Genomic DNA, 21411 nt, shown 5'->3' with positions numbered 1-21411 from the left:
TGCTTAATTTTGTGGATTTAAAAATCGTTTAGCTAGAAACTGTGTAATTGAACCTGCTATATATATTATAATTATTAAACATGCAATCCTATAAAAGTTTTACGAGCACAGCTTTGATAACAATTGTGTATAAAAAAAATATAAGTAGAAATAAAATGGATAATTGAAGAATTTTTATTCTTGGCAGCCTAAATTAACCCAGAAAATATTTTATTTAAAATGATTATAGTATATGTATATGTAAAAAACTGCAGCATACTTGTGCTATCAATTTGTAATGTTTACAGGGAATATCAAATAACATTTCAATGATATCGCTGAAGATTATTGGATTTAAGACAAGCGGCTTAAATGCAATGCGCTTAAATTGAACACGAGAACTCATGATTGTGAATCAGCCAGAGGATCGAGTATCGAGTACTTTAACATATAAATAGCGCATAAGGTGGAAATAAGTAGAATAAGGTGTTTAATTATGAATAGAGAAAGTTGCGGACTACAAATAGGTTGCGAGAGATTCGCGATTAAAAATGCATTTAATTTATCACAAGGGGATACAATGTGTCACAGGACATAAGCCAAAAAGTAAGACAAGGCTGTCATCTCTTTTACATCGCTCTTCCTCTCCCTCTCCCTCTGCCATCCTTTCGTTGTGTGTGTCTGCTCTAATTGGGGTTGGAAATAAAATAATTAAATTGCATTAAAAAATAAGTAAATATGCATATGAAAGCAGAGTTAAACTGTGAGCCGCGAGGCGGCAATGAAAATCTGCTGCTAATTAGCAAACTGACAGCGCACACAAAGGGAAATAGAGGGAGAGAGAGAGAGAGAGAAATGGACTAATAGAGGGGAAGGAGGGTTGTAAAAAAATAAAGCATACGCACCGTTAGACAACCCAATGAATTATGCAAAATAGCAAACGACAATGAGCTGAATGTGGAAATGGAAGGCGTTGTGGTAGAGTCTCTGTGACACTGAGCGTTGCTTTTGTTATTACGTTTTTAACATTTCCCCTCGTTCCTGCCACACGTGTTGCAGGGGCGCGGGAATGGCTTTGGGTTGGGGTCTAAGGCAGCCCTTTCTGGAGCACTAATATGCCAGCTAATTTGTTATTCATGTGATTTAAGCGCGTCAAAGAAGATTAATGACTAAAGCAAACTAAAGAAGACGACAAAAATACGCAAGAAGTGAAAGAAAATGACAGGCGGCACATACATACATAATAATAAGGGCAGCCGAGGGAAGAGCTTAAGACCCGGCCACGACCAAGACCAAGACCAAGACCAGGCACATGCTCAGGTCCTGGCCCAGGACAAGGGACAATTCAATAAAGGCCCAACAACAACAATGGCAAGCAGCCGATTCCGAAGTCAAGGTGGTAGCAAACAAAAAAAAATAAGAAGATGGAAAATGAAAATAAATAAGAGGGAAAAAACTGCAGTGAAAAAAATAAAAATAGGCCACAGCAAAGTAAAAGAAAAAAATCCAGAGCTAGCGACTACAAAGGCGGCAACAATAATTAATGCAAGGTGGGGGAAGGAGTCTGTGTTCCCCCCCACACCTTCCCCCATCTTAGTGTCCTTCCTTTGCATCTTTAATTTATTTATTTATTTTATGTATTCTCTCTAGGAATTAGAGAGTATAATGAGTGGTTTACTTGCTGCACTTGACAGTCACTATTTAATTATACATAAAAACTATTGAAAAAGTATCGAAAACTGACAGTAAAGGATCTGATATCAATGTTTTCAAATGTGATAATTACCTAATATTAATATTCTAATTAAATAACTGAAGCTATCGATAATACACTGTTAAATTGCTGAAATTAATGACTATCCCGAATATGCTAAGATATTTTCAATGTTTATTGGTTACAAGTTTATCAAAAGTATTCGGTTAGTAAGTTAGTTATTTTTATATAGACGAGTATATATATAGATTAATATATATAGATTATTATCGCTTAGTATTTTTGTTGCACTGTCTTGAATTTTTATTATGTACATATATAAACAGCTGGATTCAGTTAACCTAACTCCCAGAAGCCTTAGGGATTTCCCACAAACTCAAACATATTCTTATATCTCACTTTACATAATTGCACTTTTAGCTTAGTGGCAACTCGGCACACCTCCAAAATATCAAATTAGGCATACTGGCAACTCTTTGCGGCCAATACAAAGTACAGTACACCGTGGAACTTGCAACAAGCCGCAACAAGTTATTATCTTTCGTTTGGCAAATTTTTAATTGAGTTTGTTTCTACTTATTGGAGTGACAGGTTTTTTTTGGGATTACGAAAGAGGGACGCAAATGAAAGATCAACAAGCGGTTACATCGTTTAAGTTTTGGACCAAATGCAACACTGCTGTTCTAATGCCGTCCATTGTCCGTGGGCGTAGCTGTTAGCTTTTGTCTGCCTACCAAATGGTGCTCGAAACCTCTCGCAACCGGAGAACTCTTCTCGCTCGCTTTGATGCGGTTGGGTGGTTGGGTGGTTGGTTGGCGAAGTTGTGAGTTGCCCACCGCAAATTAAAGTGCACAAATGGAAAGTTACACTAAAATATGTGTGTGTAGTGGGTTTTTAGGTTGAGTGGCTGGCCCATCCTAATATCCAACGAATACGGACTTTCGGATGTGGATGTGGATGCGAATAACGGATGCAGGATGTTGGATGTATTATGCCTGTTCATTGCCTCTCTCACCGTTGCATTGTGCGTTCCATTGCGTTGCGATATACATGGCCAAGTCGGAGCTGAAAAATAGCCTTTTAGCGGCAGCTTTTCAATAACAAAATGGCCAGGACTCGATGCGGTTTTGTGTAGAGAAACAGCAACAGCTACAGAAATTGCAGTCTGCATTGCCTGCTAAGCAAAACATTCTTGGAAAAGCCGCTGCCAGTGTTGGCAACCCACCTCAGCGCTATCTTTCGAGTTGCCTCGAGAAAATGCTCGGTTTTTGTGGTTTACTTGAGAAATCTAATTAAACGAATAACAAAGTCTGCAGGCACCAGAAGCATTCAACAAACCACCGGGCAGCAGGACAATGTACGCCCATTGCTCACTATCTACACAAAGAGCCGCAGGACTACCCCCTCCCACCCCACCACCTTTCAACAGCAACCTCATCGGCATCCGCATCAGCATCAGCATCCTCTACCTTAGTCCATGTCGAAAGTCAACCGAATGCTGGCGGCTTCAATGCAGTTTTTGCCATCGTTGGACCCTTTGGCTCAATAACAGCTAATAATAAGACTATTTATAAGTTTCTTTCGCAAGTTTTAGCCACAAGAAATATGCCGAACCACCACCACCCACCACCCACCACTCTTGACTAATCCACTGAAAAACTGACTAGTGGATCAATAGCTCGACGATTATGACAGGCAAATAATTCGTAAGAAGCTGGTACAAATACACTGATAAAAAAAAATAATCTAGAATCAAGATTTTGGTCTCAAAACTAATAATTTTGGTCTAAAAAATGCGTCAAGCGCACAAAGTTCTTAAATTAAGAAAACACATCTTGGTTTTGTGAACATTTCGAATAAGACCAAGTTTATATTTTCAGAATAAATGTCCTTAAAATTAAAACCAAAGAACACAAAAATTTAAGAATAATTTTTTGTATTTATAATTTTTTTTTTTTTATATTTTAACTTATTATACATTTTATTTTGTCTTGGTTATTTTATAGCGCCACGGGGCCACCATTTGTTTTAAATGAAATAGTACAACAATTAAATAGAAATAACAATTAAATTTATTTTTATTCTGGTATTAAGAACTTTGATTTTTTAGGTTAATATTCTTAGTATTAGTAATGAATTATTATTATAAGAACAACATTTTTAAGATGAATGCTCTTGACTTTAGAAGTTGGTCTTTTTTTCCAGTGCATTGAATTTAATTATAGCTAACCATTAAAGTTTTGAGAACAGAAAGCAATGTTTAAACTTTGCTTGATTAACCCAACTTACGTTCATAATAAATTCCAATTGCTTTCATTTAATTCTAAGCTGATCCTAAAAGTATGCATTGCTTATTGGGTTAGAGATGTACAACATTAGAATAACTAACAGTCTTCGGTATATTGAATAGTTCTCTTCTTTACACTTAATTTTCTTGTGTTCAGCCAAATCCAATTTGGCCCAAACTCATTGTTTCATGTAATTTTAGTGATGTACTCTCTTTCGCTCTCTCCTTTGCTTTTTCTCATATTCTCACTCTCCTTTTTTTACATATCATTTGCACTAACTGAGTGACACTGTTAAAAGTGTAAGTTGTATGTGGGCAACTGAATGAGGGGAGGGGAGGGGGAACCGGAAGTTAAGAGCTACATGCGGCACTCGTTAAGTTTCTGTTTTTGAGCACACGACCGTTAGGTGTCGCTTTATGATGCCTGCAGTCGAGTAGTTCGACTTGGCTTGACTCTTGAATTTCATTTTCATGTTCATTTTCATTTTATTTTTCGTTCTGGGATGCAATGGGTGCCGAGGTTGTAAAAATGAAAATGGCGTAACAAAAATGAGAAATGAAGAATGACAACATCAAATTAGCTTCATAAAAATGTCGCTTCGCTGAGCGTGTGCGAGTGTGTGTGTGTGTGTGTGTGTGTGTAATGTATATGTGGGTGTGAAACAAAACAGTTTATAAAAATGCGAGTACAAAATATTTTTATGATAAATGACTGTAAACGAGCACGTGAAGCAACAGCCACCAGCCATAGACATAAACGTGCTGCTTGCAACCACATACGCACATGACAACTTACACACACACACACACACACACACACTGACACACACACACACACATGCACTTATGTATGTGTCTGCCAGCAATTTTGGCGTCGACGTTGACGTTGACATTGACGCCATTTCCGGCCGCCACAACCGAGACACGAACCAACACAGCCAACAGCAACAGTTGTCCTTTGTCCTTGCCACCAGCATGGCGACATGTGTCAAATGCGCCTCGTCACACACACCCACACGCACACACACACACACACACCCACACTCTCACACACACACACACACACACACACACATATGAATACATCTACAGTAAAGACTTTCTTTGGCATCTCAATGCTGAGATTAGTTAACTTTAACTTGAGATGCTTTGGGTCTTAGCTTATTTAAATAATAATTTTTTAAATTCCTTTAGTTTTTGCAATATATTGCCTTAGCTTGCTGCATTTAAAATACTAATAGTTATGTGTTTATTTATATTTAAAATTACAACTCAAAATGTTAGTACAGTAATAAAGTACTAATTTTTGTTAATTAAAGAAAAAAAAATTCAATGGATCAATAAATTTAACAAATTACAGCTTGTTCTAAATTTCAATATTTAAATTAATGTAATTAAATTTAGAATAATATATTATTAAATAAATAAAACAGTTGCTACGGCAATAAGTCACATTGTAATTTATATTTTGTCATTTATTTATTTATTAATTCAAAGCTATAATAATATAAATATATAAATAATTATAGTTTAAATAGAAAATTATAAAAAATTTTAAATAAATTAGTGACATAAATTAAGCATTACAAATTTGCGTAAAAAGATGATCTCTGTAGAGTAGCGAACAATCGAATCCGGAAAGTCAACAAATTTATTAATAGCTAAAAAATTAAATACAATAAAAATGAAATTGAAATGGCGTCAAGAATGAAATAAATCTGTAGAGTTCCTTCATCCAACATGCCTCGATTCGCTTGGATTCGTTTTGAAGATGTAGGCCCTCAAATTGGGGAGTCTCTAGTTGGCATAGTCGCTTGCCACACAAAGTGGATCATTTCAAACAATGCTGATTAGATTATTAAGATGCCTTCAAATGCCTTTCAGCTGCATGACAAAATCCTCTCATATCCACTTAAACGAAGCGCTAGAAAATCGCTCTGAAGCCCAGACCAACAACAACGATAACAACAACAACAACAACAAAGGTGGACGGCGGGATGATAAAGCAGATGATGTGAGAAATGGTAAGGGAAGTGGGCGGCAGGAAGGGTGTTTGTATTCCGGGGCCATGGCCCTGACAGTGGGATGAAGGCGCTGCTTTGGCTGCGCACTTGTGCATCTCATTTTTATAAAAGAATGTCGCACACACACACACACACACACACACACACCGACACACGTACAGTAAGACATAGCTCCAGTAAGGAATATAAAAACGACTTCCTCTTAGACGACGCTTTTAGCTAAATTGCGACAAAAGTGAGCAACGGATGCGGGCGAGAGGGTGACGTAGGGAATGCGGGGGAGGGGGGAAGTAGGTGGTTGTGACATGCCGGCGACTAAAATAATAAAAGAACGTCACAAGAAGCAGGCACATAAATAAACTGCCCCACTCCCATTGTATGTCACTGTTTGTTTGTATATATATATGTGTGTGTGTGTGTGTGCTTGTGTATGTGTGTGTGATTAGGATAAATGTCCAGGCGTCCAAATTGATGTGGCCTTCTTTTGTGCCTTGGCGTGTGCTAGTGTGGTATTCGTAGGAATGGAGGACAAACCGGAAGCGGATATGCGCTGCAATTGTCATCCACCGTTGGCTTTCAGCTTCAACAACAACAACGACAACACCAAACAACATACAAACAAAGATGACGAAAGAACAAGGACATGTTTCAAGTGCGATATGATGCGCCTCTTCTAGGTGGGCATCTTCATAAACCGTGTCCTTTATCCGTGTGTTTGTCATGTGCGTCATTTACTTGTTCATTTTTATTTCATCTTTTTCCTTTTTCTATTTATTTTTTCTCCACTTTTTTGAGCCACTTAAAGGCACTCACTCGCACGCAAGCAAACTCGCGTTGAGTGTGGGACAGAGAGAGAGAGAGAGAGAGAGTGAGAGGGAGCAAGATATAATCTACTGGGAGCATATGTCGCATCTGATGTTTGTCTAATTTGGCGCTCCGTTATTATTAAGTGGCCTCGCACTCGATGTGACACAAAGTGTGCCAAACCTGCCACATGAGGCTGAAAATGTTGTTTGAATCATTCACTTGCTTACGAACTTGTACTCAACTGGTATTTGAATGAACTCACCAAGTAAATTACAAAAAACAAACTTAATGTAAATTATAAAATTTACAAAATTAATGTATTTACTAGTTAAAAATATTAAATACTCGTAATTTGAAAAGTTTTGTTCAATTATAAAGCACCATAAATTATTGAGAAGGTAAAAAATATGTAAGAAAAAATAATACAATTAAAAAAAAAAATATTATTAAGAATAAATATGAATATATCGCGAAGATAGAGATTCTCAAAGAAAACAAAGAACAATTATAAAAAATATGTGAAAGACTTTAATTAACATAACAATATATATTATTTAAAAAAAATTTTTTTTTTCTTTACAGTTCATAATTTATTTTTAATTGTATTTGTATTTTTAATCTTTAACTTAATTTTTATACTTGGTAATTATTTCTTTGCCGACTGCTTTTAGTCGTGCAGAAATAAATAAATAAATAAATAAAATATTTGAATTATTTTTTGAAAGCCAAAGATGCAAATAAAAAGAAAAAAGCTTTAATTAACACAGCAATATATATATGAATTATCTTTTTGAAAACCAAAGAACTAAAAAAAAAAAGGAAAAAATATGTAAAATACGGCCATTTGATTTCCAAAGAATCCAAAAATAAAATACTATGTATATATAAAGTTCTGAGAAGGTTTATTGTGATATCAGGCAGCAGAGTGATTTGAGTGGTGCTAAAGATAGAATGAACTGATATTCGTGCTGTATTATACTGTATACTTATTCATTATTCATTATTCATCTCTCAGCATTCATCATTCACTTGGCAAATCAATCATGACTGGAGCTGAGTTAGCATTCAGCAACTTCCAATGAGTGCATTTGATTGGATGCTACAGTGAAGTGACTGTCGTCTGTCTTCTGTCGTCTGTCTTCTGTCGTCTGTCTTCTGTCGTTTGTCCTCCGTCTGTCTGTGGTTCTTGGGCGTTCTGGAGTTGCGTCAAATTCAGTTTCCTGTTTGCTGCTCCTCAAGCATCTGTGTATTTCCGCCTGTTCACAGTTAATTGCGGCTCAGCCGCAGTTAATCGAATGTTACGCTTGAAGACGGACAATATGAGCAATGAGTGAAAGAGAGAGCGGGATAGAAACGGCGATGGAGATAGAGAGAGCAAGAGAATTAGAGTATTCTTGGGAGCATATCAGTTACAGACAAGCGGTCCACTGCACTGTCATGCCGTTTGTCTGTTTGCGGTTTCAATTGTCACTTGATGATTGTTGTGATTATGATTCCAGTGTGTGTGTGTGTGTGTGCATGAGTGGGTGTGCCATTTTGATGCGATAATATCTGTAAATGCGCTTGTTAAATGTGTCTGAATTCTCATCAGTTCTTTTTGGTATATTGCGCATACGCCGCTTGGGCCGGACTGGGCCAATTACAATAACTTGCTTTAATGTATGAAATTTATGCCCTCACCTGCTGCCAGTTGCAAACGATTATAACAACACCTCTCTCTTTCTCACTCTCTTCTCCATCTTCTCAATGTACTCGTATTTAGAAAGTTTTTAGACAAAAGTCAAACGAGCTTAGGAGCTGAATGAGCAGCAGGTGCTTTCGATGCTCGACGGCGACAACTTTAACACTTCCTGATTCTCCGCTCACCTGCGGACCTACTCCCCCTCCTGTTACTCCCCTGTCACGCACAAACAACAATTTATAGCGCTTTTAAGTAATTGAGATTTCTCGAATTTTTCTTGTGCATTTTCAGTGGCATTTGAACTGAGCCTTATCTGACAGCTGGCGGCAACTTTAAAGCAGACCCGAAATGAGTTTTGAACTGAAAGTAGTTTAACAATTAGACGATTGTTTACTTCAAACTGCAATTAATGCGCCACAAAAGAAGAAGAGAGAGAGAGAGAGAGAGAGAGAGCGAGAGAGAAGGACATCGAGCTGTGTTAGAATGTTAACTATCTGTGCCACGCCCAAGCATGTGCATATTTGAATACCAACATGGCTCATATTCAACTAATTAGGCGAGTTTCGCAAATACATTTTCATTATTGTAATTTTACCCTACACACAAAGGCAAAAGGCAGTTGCAAAAAAATCCAAGGGAAAACTAGTTGGACGGAGCTACAGACGAGCATTCTCGACTGTCGGAGACCCCGTACTTACTATGGAAAGAGCTAAGACTGCTAAAAATTCAAAAATTCAAAAATTCTGCTCACTTGCTCTTGTAGAGCACTGTATAACATTTTCGACTACTTGTTTCAATGGCAGCTTTATGATATAGTAAGCCGATTTGAAAAAAACAAACTTAAAAGCATATTCCGTCAGTTTGTTTACGATATCTCAAAAAACAAAAAGTTTTTCTTACTAAGATTTGATTATCGCAATATAGAGGAATCTACATACCAAGTATGGTGTCACTAGCATTTAAATTGTTCTTATAATTTGAATATGAATTTTTTTTTTGTCGATTTGTGGGCGGTAAAGGAGGCGTGGCCAAATTTTGAAACAAACTTGATCTGGAACATACATACCAAGTTTGGTGTCTCTAGCTCTTATAGTCTCTGAGATCTAGGTGCTCATACAGACAGACGGACAGACAGACGGACAGACAGACAGACGGACCGACGGTGATTGCTATATCGACTTGGCTATTGATGCTGATCAAGAATATAAATACTTTAAGGGGTCTGCCACGCCTCCTTCTATCTGTTTTCTTTAAAACAAACCCAATAGACCCATGTACTTTTTTTAAGTACGGGGTCTAAAAATGAGAAGGCGGAGCGAAGAAACGAGTGCAAAAAAGTAGGCAACGTTGCAGTCAAAGTTTTTATATACCGTGCATGGCACAATGGTCCGTTTGACCATTTTTTGTGGAATAAAGTTCATACTTAAAGTTGTTACATAGTCCGAATTTTAACATGAGCCCACACTGTTAAGTTAACAGCTCTGAAACAGATATGCTTTGAGCGAGAAGCACATGCTACTGTTATCACAATTTTAAATTTCACAGCAAGCGTTTTATGAAATTTTTGATTACATTTAAGTCTTTTTTGAATCCCCTGAGTAAAATAGTCATAAGAACGTTTTTTCTGATCATAAATATTGCTTTATTTTAGCAAATAAAAAAACAAAATATTTCTTTTGTCGGGAGAAAAGTGAGCCGTTTAAGCCCATTTTCTGATTATTTTTTACTCATTTTAGACTCATATTTCAAATCATTATTAAAAAATATTACCACAATAAGATGCAGCACCACCACCAGGATTTGAACCCAAGTCTCTCACACACAAGGCTAAATTACATATTTGAGCGAAATATGATCACATTTCAATTTCTTGCACGATATTTGTGATTTCTTTACATTTTGCTATTGTAGTTCAATAAATCACTATTTATACAATAAGAAATTTTTCAATCGTGTATTAATATTGTTGCTATATGTTATAGTTGTCCGATTAGAATGAATTTTTTGACAAACTGTTAAGAGAATTATAATTAATCAAACGTGCAAAAAATCTTGTTTCGTTCTTGCGTTATTAATTTATGTCAAAATAATGGTTAAACGGACCATAGTGCACGGGCCGCTCAAGGGAGGAGGAAGGGAGGGCAAAGTGAAGAGAGGGAGGGAGGGGGAGAGAGTAGATGGGTAACAGACACCGACACATGTAGGCCGAGGCATTTGCATATGCATCTGCACATGCATACGGAAAACCTGGAGGTAATATGAAAAAGCTACTAAAGCAGCGGTAAAAAAACACACAAGCATACACAAACACACACACAGAAGAGCGCAACGTAACGAGAGCTTGACAGAGAGACAGTGAAATGTGAAGAGAGTAGTGGTGTGTGTGTGTGCCTGTGTGTGACGTGTGTTTGTGTGTCTAGTGGCTAGGCATTTAAATGAGATGTGTCGGATGGGAAACTTAAGCTAAGTCAAGTCAGCCTTTGTATAACTAAAAGCAAAATTATGCTAAGAAAAGTAAGTGAAAACTTAACATGGAATGTAAATAAAAAGATCATTTAAATTTAATGGGAAAAATTATTTCAATTTTAAATAAATTAATAAACAAATAAACTGCATTATAAAATGGATTTTTACATTTGTTTTTTTGTTTACTAAATTACATAATTATAATTTGTTTAATATCTAATATTTAGAACAGCTAAAGCCTCAACTTGCTGACATATTTTTAATGCAAATTTTCAACTGAAAACTGTGGAAAGGATTATCACAAATTAAAGAACTTTTTAACCTTTTACGCGACAGATTTTAGATAACAATTTATAATAATTGTTAAAATAAAAAAAATTAAGGATTAAACATCGAGAATAATTCGATAGCTTTAGCTCATATAAAGTTCTGAAACTGACGTCTATTGTCGGCCTACTCTGGCATTCGAGGCAATAGTATGCAAGTTGCAACCAACTTCAGTTTCCTGCTATCCTTTTTTTTCCCTCTTTCACACTCTATCTGTCCATCGCACTCTTTCGCGGTCTCTCTGGCTCTCACTCACTTTTTTTTCGCTTTACTTTGAGCCTAAACCCAAAACCATTAACACTTGTTTCTGTCATTTTACATGAAATGCGGAAGCGCTTTTGTTTCTGTGCAACAAACAAGTTTCCTTGCGCCCAGCAACTGCCACTGCCACTGCCGACTGCCGACTGCCGACTGCCCCTGGCCTACTCAAGCCACGTTTTCAGCTTGCCACCGTCCATCCGCCCACTCACCTAGAAACGCGAGGAAGTATGCAAGAGGGGTGAGGGGTGAGGGTGCAGGACTTTTATATTTTGACATGGGTATCCGTATCCTAGATTCATTTGTAGCTTTGCCTGTTTGCAGCAGTAGGCGCCCGTTTATTTGCTTGTTTTTCACTTAGACGAGCTCCTCCCCTCCCCCTCCCCTTTCCACCTCTCCACACACCACTCTTTTCCTGTACCGTTGACTGCTCCATGGTAAGCCAACTCGATCCCGAAACCCGGCAGCACTGTTAAATACTTGTATGTACATTATAACTCGAGCGGCTGGCATGTCAGCCAACTGGATGAGGGTGCCGTTTGCATGTTGGCCAGAAAACTTTTCTATTCTGTGTGCGGCTGTCAACGTCAAGGCGTGGCTTTTGCCTACTTTCCAGTCCCGTCTCCTTGCCGAATGGCCTATGGACATGGTGCCACAATTTAAAGGTGCTTAGCTTTTTAGCACAAAAATAATATCTGATCTGGCCACTGAAAATGCCATGATCTTTCAGGTGAGAATTGACAGCTATATTTATCGATCACAAGTCTCAAAGCATTTCCTTCAACTTATTATTATTGTTATTATTGTGGTCTCTTTTCTAAAAGCAGCAGAGAAGAAAAAATGTTAATGTTAAATTGAAAATTACATTTTTTTATTAATAAATTTAAATTCATAACTGAGAAAATATTATATTTTTTTTTTTTTTGATACGTTTATTTATATTATGAGCACGCTACATGCTACTTAAAACATTTTCAGTGCAATTTCAAGAATTCACAGAACAGCTAAGTTAGAGATTTTTTTTTAAACATGGCAGGGTTCGAACCCAGTTATAACAGCTGAGCCACGGGACCACACACTGAGAAAATAAAATAAAATTTAAGTTTTTCTCTCTGAAGTTCTCGCCTTGCTATCCTTCTTTTACTATGTAATATAGTAGATAGTAGCTTTCTTTTTATGTAGTAAGTACTGTCTATTTGTGGCATGCTGAAAGTCTTGAAATTCATAAATTTGCTTATGTTTTAACCTGACGCGTTTATGCGTAAATTCGGATGCTTTATCATGCATACACGACTAGCCACGCCTCCAAAAATGACTTAGCTTTCATGCGGTACGTGATTCAATGAGACTATACTTGGCGTCTCTTTCTCTCTCTCTCTCTCTCTCTCGCAATCTTAAAGTGAATCCTTTCAAACCAATGTTCGACTGTTTCGAAGGTGTTTTGCAAGTTCTTCAACAAAATTAATTTATAAATTTATCATAAAGCCGACACCAAAATCCAATGCACACACGCACACACATCGTTAGACGCACACAGACACATGCATACTTGCACACACACACACACACACACACACACATACACACACTTAAGAATGATTCGAAGTCATCGAAGAAATTTGAGTTTGGCCAAAATCATCGACCTGGCTTATACATGAATGTGTATGATGAGGATACGGATGTTGATGATAATGTTGATGATAATGACGATGACTGCGCTTGCATAAGCGAGTTTGCCCTTAAGTGCGTGGGCGGCATTAGAGTTGCGTCAGTCTGTCAGGCTGTCTGTCTGTCTGTCCGTCTGTCCGTCTGTGTCTGAGGCAGTTTCGAATCAATGCGTGAGCAGCATTTTCAATGCGTTCGTCCATCCACATCCTTGACTCATCCTCCAAGCATACACGTACACCTCATGCTCATCTTGTCGATTCACGATTGAAGTTATTTATGCAGACTCACATACAAAGCATGCAAAGATTTTCCGCATTTCCCTCGACTCGACCGGGCGCATTGCCAGCTACCAAAAACGAAATCTTTGGCTAGAGCATCTGGCCCGGCCCGCATACAATTAGCTGCAACTGTAATTAAAGCAATTTTACCATAAATCTTTTGCCAATTTAATGGCAAATGCTCCAAATGGGCGAACCACTCGTCCTAGCATCAGATAACGCTGGGAGAGACTACCCACCGCCAGGGGGCGTATGTGCCAAGTAATTGTAGCCAAAAAAAAAAAAACAAAAAAAATACCAAAGAAAAACAACAACAAAAAATGGCAAATTAATATAAATTTAATAGTTGGCTGGCATTTATGGTCCACACACATACACACACACTCACACAGAATAAAGCATAGAGGGAGAGAGAGAGAGAGAGAGAGAGAGAGAGAGAGAGAGAGGAGAAATGTTAAATAACAAGTGGCAGTTGGAGATGGGTAAGAATAGTCATTAAATGCGTTCGAAATCTTTAAGAACGACACAATCTTGTAATACCCTGTAATTCAAAGCATTTGTGAACTTAAAAACATTGTGCAAAAGTAAAAAAAATAAAAAAATGAATGCAACAATATAATATGACATGTAATTTTAAACTTTTATTTAAGTGACTAATAATCATATCGTAAATAAATAAATAAATAACTAAATTAAGTAATGATAATTTTTTTGGTTGGTTTAACAAGCTTTTTTACTTTGTTTATTTTAAATAGGCTAGCTGACTTGAATAAATGTTTATAGAGGACAATTAAAATAAAAAGATTATTTTTTAGAAAAATAAAAATTATTAAGAAATAATTTGAGCAATGAAACTAAAAAAAAATGTTTAAATGAAAAAATAAAATAGTAACAATTACCACGGGCGATCGTCAAAACGATAAACCCCTTGTGAAGTAAAAACAATCGAAGGGGAAATCTATTTAGTCAGCTTTCATGGAGAGTCGCCACACTTGGCCGCCAGTCAAAAATGCCAAATTAAACCGGTTTGCTGGGCCGCATCCAAAAGCAAAGTGCACTTAGTAGGCTTTGCAGTTAGAGAGAGTTAGAAATATATAGACAGGCAGAAAGAGACAGAGAGAGAGTTTATAAATATAAAAGAAATTATTATCTAACTGTTGCTGTATTGTGACAGCAACAAAGGCAGCTTGGAAATAGAAGGACAAAGATGTCGGCTGCCAAGCTGAAGAGGATGTCCAAGTCGAAGCGCAGCTCGCCACGACTCTACGACACGGCGGACTTGCCGCAGTTTATGCTGCTGCAAGCACGGAGTGGATACCCGGAGTCTCGAGGTCGCCGCCCAAAGTCGGAGATTCTGCGCGAGCTGAGACGTCTCCGAGCAGGCCCCCTGCGTCTCGATGATGAGGAGGAGCTGGTGGCGCCAGCGCCAGCGAAACCGGTGCGCACCCTGGACGAATTTGATGCACTGCGTCTGACACGGCATCGCATTAAGCAGCTGCTGCGCAGCACAAGCTTTGAGCAGGCGGTGCGCAATTGCTTTGTCCGGCTCAACATAAGTGCGCTTAATGTGCCGCCGGAGTATCGCATTGCGGAGATATTGGGCGTGGAGGAGTTGCCGGTGGGTTACTATGTGGACAAGACACCCACCAATATTGTGCTGCATCTGCGCTACGATGATCTTGTGGAGAAGCATGAACTGAACGACCTTTCCAACATGGCCTTCACTCGCGAAGAGTTCGAGCTCTGGCGCGACAATTGCGTCTGCCAGGCGATTGAATGGCCCACCACGGAGCTGGTCGCCCGCAAGAAGATCGAGCTGTACAACGCCCTCAACAGCGAGGGCAAACTCACAACGGTCCTGCAACAGAACGGTCTCGTGTCTCTCGCGATGCCAATGCGTCCTGCCCCCAGGGCTGGTTTGCTGGAACGCTTTGGCGGTGTCTATCCCTGGAAGTTGCAACGTCCAGCGACACCGTCACCGTCACCGACACCGCCAGCACCAGAGACGTCTTCGGACGGCAGTAGTGATGGGTCTTTGGCATCCGCTAAGCCCGAACTTGAGCTCGAAACACTCAATGAGGAACTGGAAGCACAGCGTCTGGACTCAATCATGTCCAGTGCCGAGCACAAAACTAAAATTGGTTGAACAGCCCTTTATCTCACACTAAATTCGAAAATAATTTCTTTCAGTTTTGGTTCATAAATTTGTTTAAGTTGCAGCAAAAAAAAAAAATATATATATATAAATAAAACTTGTAGAAAATGTTACAGTGGAAAGAACCCGACTGTAAGAGTTCCTTTATTTAATTCATAAACACTTTTACACAAACAAAGAAATACATCAAAATATTCTTAATTTATAGCATGTTTGTTCCTATGGCAGCTATATAATATATGCAACCGAATTAAACCAAATTTGGTAAGAAAATACAAAACCAACTTAAAAACATATTCTAATAGTTTGGTTAAGATATCTCAATAAACAAAAAACTTTTTCATACTAAAAGTAGATTTTTGACCGATCGGTCCTATGACAGCTATATGATATAGTGGACCGATTTTAGCCAAATTATGTCAGGATGTATAATACCAGCCCAGATGCATATTCTATCAGTTTGGTTTTTATATCTCAACAAACAAAAAACTTTTTCATGCTAAAACATCACTTTCGATGCATCGTTCCTATGGCAGCTATATGATATAGTGGTCCGATCCAAAAATAAAAACAAACTTGACCTGCGTATGGAACCTACATACCAAGTTTGAAGTCTCTAGCTTTTATGGTTTCTGAGATCGACGCGTTCAACAGACGGAACGACGGACAGACAGACGGACATGGCTCAATCGACTCGGCTGTTCATCCTGATCAAGAATATGTATACTTTGGGGGTTCTGCCACGCCCCTTCTGCCTTTTACATTCATTCTGCCAAACACATTATACCCAGGATATGAAAATTTGATAAAAGTATAAGGAATGGTATGTTAAAATAAAATCTATTAAAATCTATAATTTTGTTGTACTACCGAATTGGGGTGGGAATTCCGAACGTTCAAAGTGAGGTGTAAAATTAAATCGTGGTAGGCCTTTATTAAACTATTTGTTGAAGTTTAGGTATATAGGAAGCAGGCGTCTGTTTTTAGTTTTGCTTCTCATTATATAAGCATTTTATTTTCTTCCAAATACGCAGCTCGTTAGCAGTAAAATTTTTTTTTTATTGAAAAAAATTTTTTTTGGAAAAATCACTGTGAAAAAATATAACGGATAATCGAATCGAAATCACTTTCATAAGGAGAGCAAAGATAATCGCTTATTTTGGTCAAATAATCGAGTAAAGTTTAAAATTTCAAAACAAATTTGTTGCATTAAACAGAAATCCGCGATTAATTGTATTTAATGGTATTTTAAGAAAGTTTTTAACGAGATATTCATAACAGCGAAGTCCATCAAAATATCATTGGACGTATCAGGACGTATAATCGATATAGTATAATGGAGGGCGGTGAGAATAATCAGCTGGTCAGTCTGCTAATGGACATGATGTCGAGTCATCCGGAAACTGTAGGCAAGGCCACAGAGGAGCTGAGTAATGGATTCATGGATAGTGCGAGTATCGTTCAATTGTGCACAGTGTTGAGCAATCCGAAAAAGTCGACCGAGTTGCGCAAGTGTGCCGGTGAAAACCTTAAGAAACGACTGACGAAACGCGTGACTTGGGAGCAGCTATCAGCCGAGAATCGATTGAAGATTCAATCGGAGCTATTTGCGGCAGTCAATTTGATGAATCCCGATGATGATGAGGAGCTACCGTCGATAGTTCTTCAAAATCTAGGCTACGTAATGAATTATGTGCGAGAAGAAGATGTGGAGCCGAACGAATGGAACGAGTCGATATTCAATCATATTGAATCGCTGTGCTTGGCTCAAGACAAATTGTCGCAGGCCTTGGGCTCCATAATATTCAAGTTGTTGGTCAAGACGTCGCCAAAGATGTTTCAAAACTACCTGGAACGGGCACATCGCATCTTTATGCAGACAGCGCAGATGGCGGAGGCACAGGAGAGTCTTTCGACGATGGCAACGGAGCAACTGCTCGCTGGCTGGGCAATGATCATTCCACTGTTCTCCAAGCTGCCCAATCAACAGGCAAATCTGGAGTCTACATTGCCGCATATCATGAAGATGACCCGTGCATCGGCTTATCGACAGGATTCGCCTTGCGATTGCCGAGGATTTAATGTGCTGCTGAAGTTGAACAAACATATGCCGGAGCTGGTGTCGCCGCATCTGCCATTGGTGATGGATGAACTATACGTTCTGGCGAATGACACAAGTCTCAATAACAAAATCCGTGTCCAGGCAATTGTGGCCATTAGGAGCTGCGTTCGCAGCATGCGTCGCCACATCATTCGACTTAAGATGATGGACAAGCTGCTGATGACGCTGCACGGTCTGTTGTCTGTCTTGCCTGCACTCGATGAGAGTGGCGAGGAGCTTTACTTGGGCAACACCCTCGCACCATTCTCCCCACTTGCCGAGGCGGCACAAACCATCCTCTATGTGGCGGGGAACTCGGACACCAATCGTGTCGCGGAAAGATCTTTGCGTCTGATGCAACCGCAGTTGGAGCAACAGGACTCGCCGTTGCGACGTCTGGGTGCTTTACTATTTCTGGCTCTATTGGCCAAAGGCTTTATGGATTTACTCTCAGATGGCCCACTGGAACGCTTCCTGTCCGCCGTCGATAAGGGCATTCACGATACTGAGCTTGTGGTTCGACGAGGTGCCTTCTTCACCCTGGCCATGATGGCCGAGAACTTACAACCGGAGATTACACGACTCGCACCCCGCGTCCTGCCTCTCTTCCATTGCTTTTTCGACATGCTCAGCGACGAGCAGCGTCGTACTGCCACTGATACGGACTTCTATACTCGCATGTTCTGCACCCTTGAGATCTACTGTGAAAGCCTAAGGCCGGAGATCCTTAAGCCCCATTTGGGAGAAGTGATGAAGCGACTTATGCGATTGTCCGAGCCAGACAACAATTCGCCGGCGCTAAGACAGATGTCCCTGAGTAGCATCGCCTGTTTGGCAAAAAGTACAAAGGAGTTGTTTAATCCTCACTTCGATGAGGTCATGAGTGTTTCTCTACCCTTAGTCAAGCATACGCCCGATGAGGATCAACTGCTTCTAAGAACTCACGCCATACAGGTCGGTTGATAGTTTCTCTAACTCCAACACTCTCTCTCTCTTTGTCAACCTGTCTAACTCATTAAGCTCATTTTCCAATTCTCCGTTTCCTTCCTTAACGCACTACCATTCTCTCCCAACCCTCTACTACCCTATCGCAGTCCTCTACTTAGATATTGTTTTATATAAGATAGTTTCACTTACCCGTACTTATTAGTTTAAGCTTCTACCCCTCTTTTCTAACTTTCTAACCCTTTTTCTTAACTCTACCCCGTTTCTTAACTCTACCCCATATTCTCCTGTCTCCTTACCCTACATCTTTTCTAGCTCCCTACTTTCCATTCCTTTCATTTCTAACTTTTTTATGGCTTATTGCTTAATATAATATAATTTTACTTTCCAGTACTTATTAGTTTAAGCCTCTACCCCTCTTTTCTAACTTTCTAACCCTTTTTCTTAACTCTACCTCCGTTTCTTAACTCTACCTCCGTTTCTAACTCTACCTCATATTCTCCTGTCTCCCTATCCTTCTACTTTTCTAACTCCCTGCTTTCCATTCCTTCCATTTCTAACTATCTTATCGCTTACCCACTCTATACCACTCTCTCCCCCTATTTTTTAACCGTATTCTTCCACCCATTTGAACTGGCTCTCCTATTGTAACTTTTTATTTCTCTTATACTGCAGGTTATTAACTCGCTGAGCTCGGTCAATGCTGACAAGTTCGCCAAGGAGGCACCGAAGCTACTGGATAGCTGCATGGATATGATTAATCATATGGCAGGAGCAGAGGTGTTTACCTACGAGCTGTTCGGAGTGCTCTCTGGCTGCATACCGAAACAGGTGACCCCGCACTTTTCGCTTATCATGAATGGACTGTTGTCCTGTATCAAGGAGGCGGCCTCCATAAATAAAGCGAGCGAAGGCAGCACAGACAGAGATGATGAGAGCGATGAAGATGAGGAAGGGGAAGGGGATAATGAGAATGACGATGACGAATCTGGAGATGATGATACCGATGAAGAGTCTAGTGTGCGGGGTGGTCACGGCGATCAGACAGATGTCGAGGCCAGCACGATGAGTGCCAGCAATACCGAGAGTGCCAGCAGCACCAACTATCTGAATGGTAACGATGAGGCCATAATGTGTCTCAAGGCATTTGCCGTGAACATGCCCGATGCACTGCTGCCATATCTATCGGAGTCGATGCAACGTGTCATGGCATCCGCGAACAATATGCAAGAGTGCGACAAATGGTTGGCATACGAGGCACTCACTCAGTTCATCTTGCTCTATGTGCGTCAGGGTCACACACAGGAGGCGAAGAGGCACTGCCTGCAGATTCTGCCAGCCATGGTCTATTTTATACAGACGGCCAAGGAGACGGTCAACGTGGTCAATGTGATGAAGTGCATCCATCAGTTGCTTGAAGCTCTCAAGACGGAGGCATTGGGCACAGAAGGTTATGCCGATATGGTATTTGTGATGCTTCGTCGCACCTTGCGTCGCAAGCTGAACTGTCAGTTCAACATTGGCGTCGACATGGAGATGGAGACTCTGGAGGAATGGAGTCAGGCCATGCACGCCGAGCATCAGGTGATGGAGGCTGCCAGCAATTTGATTCCCATCTTCGGATACACGATGCGAAAGCGTCAGTTTGCCGGATATTTCCATACGATCAGCAAGAGCTTTGTGAAGCACCTTCGTGCATGTCAACCGACCGGGCAAGTGTCCAGATCTCAGTTTCTAATCTACACCATGATAGCTCGCAGCATGGAGCCCCTGGGCGTGATTGCCGAGCAATATTATGATGTTCTTTGCTACATCATATGCGATTGCATGATGGATAAGAGGAAGCATATTCGCAAACTTGCAATTGAACTGATGGACTGGGTGCTGACCCATTCCAATGAATACAATAATGCCGAAACCATCATTCAGGCAACAATTGCTATTTTCCAGGAAGCCCTTCATCCAGAGTCGCCCCTGGAGAAGGACGAACGAGATTTGCTCTGTGGCATTCTGGCACGCATGATCCGCATCGACAGCAAGTCCATCGTCATGGAGATGCTGATGCCGATCTTCTTTCTTGGTCTGCCGCTGCATGAGAAATTTGAATCCTACACAGAGGTCGTGCCGGCATTGCATACACTCTATAAGACACGAATGGATCTGCTGAAACCGCATTTAACTACAGCTTTAGAAGTCCTACTGGGCTCACTGCACTCAAAGCAGCTGCCCAATGAAGATATACGCCAATTGGCCATCGAGCTGGTCAAGTCCATTAAGGTAGATCACGAGTCCATCTATGAAAATGTTGATAACAAGTTGGATGAGGCGAAAGTCCTCATAGTTTAAGATTACACAAATCAGACAAACTAGACAAAAGGTAAACAAAATTATTACGTATCTATGTTGAATTATTGTGTTGGAAATCTACAAGAACCGTAGAATTAAGTGTAAGAAATTCTGGTACTTATCGAACTGGCAAATAAACTAAATTTACACATTCCTTACGCAACATGTCGGTGGAATTTTATCTTGTTTGGGCTTAAAGCTGAGTATGGACATAAGATTTGACACAAGCGAAGGAAAAGTGCTCAATATTTTCTATTTTATTAACAAAAATTAATAATTTATATAATTTGGGCTGACAGATTGTTTCAGTTTTAGCTAATATTCTTACAATTTCGTCCTGGTTCAAAAATACAAGATGTCTTTGTTTTGTTTTCA

At 39.6% G+C, this 21411-nt stretch overlaps 2 protein-coding genes across 2 annotated transcripts; both read left to right on the top strand.

The window, feature by feature from the left end:
- Nucleotides 1–14644: 14644 nt before the first annotated feature.
- LOC117791305 (RNA polymerase-associated protein Rtf1) lies at nucleotides 14645–15728 on the top strand. The gene has a single exon (XM_034631023.1). It carries the CDS (start codon nucleotides 14697–14699, stop codon nucleotides 15633–15635), a length of 939 nt encoding a protein of 312 aa, XP_034486914.1. The 5' UTR covers nucleotides 14645–14696; the 3' UTR covers nucleotides 15636–15728.
- A 1162-nt stretch (nucleotides 15729–16890) lies between these two features.
- Nucleotides 16891–21199, top strand: LOC117793563. Its single transcript, XM_034633915.1, has 2 exons — nucleotides 16891–18699; nucleotides 19366–21199. The coding sequence occupies exons 1-2, from the start codon at nucleotides 16981–16983 to the stop codon at nucleotides 21034–21036; spliced, it is 3390 nt and encodes a 1129-aa protein (XP_034489806.1). The 5' UTR covers nucleotides 16891–16980; the 3' UTR covers nucleotides 21037–21199.
- The last annotated feature ends 212 nt before the right edge of the window (nucleotides 21200–21411 follow it).

Source organism: Drosophila innubila, chromosome X (genome assembly GCF_004354385.1).
Source record: "Drosophila innubila isolate TH190305 chromosome X, UK_Dinn_1.0, whole genome shotgun sequence".
NCBI classification, from domain to species: Eukaryota; Metazoa; Arthropoda; class Insecta; order Diptera; family Drosophilidae; genus Drosophila; species Drosophila innubila.
This window is presented reverse-complemented; position numbering and strand designations above follow the sequence as displayed.

Excerpts from the sequence above, each read along its gene's own strand:
- LOC117791305 (XM_034631023.1), top strand. The coding sequence starts at position 14,697 with ATGTCGGCTGCCAAGCTGAAGAGGATGTCCAAGTCGAAGCGCAGCTCG.
- LOC117793563 (XM_034633915.1), top strand. The coding sequence starts at position 16,981 with ATGGAGGGCGGTGAGAATAATCAGCTGGTCAGTCTGCTAATGGACATG. Across the intron at positions 18,700-19,365 it reads TAAGAACTCACGCCATACAG|GTTATTAACTCGCTGAGCTC; the intron begins GTCGGTTGATAG and ends CTTATACTGCAG.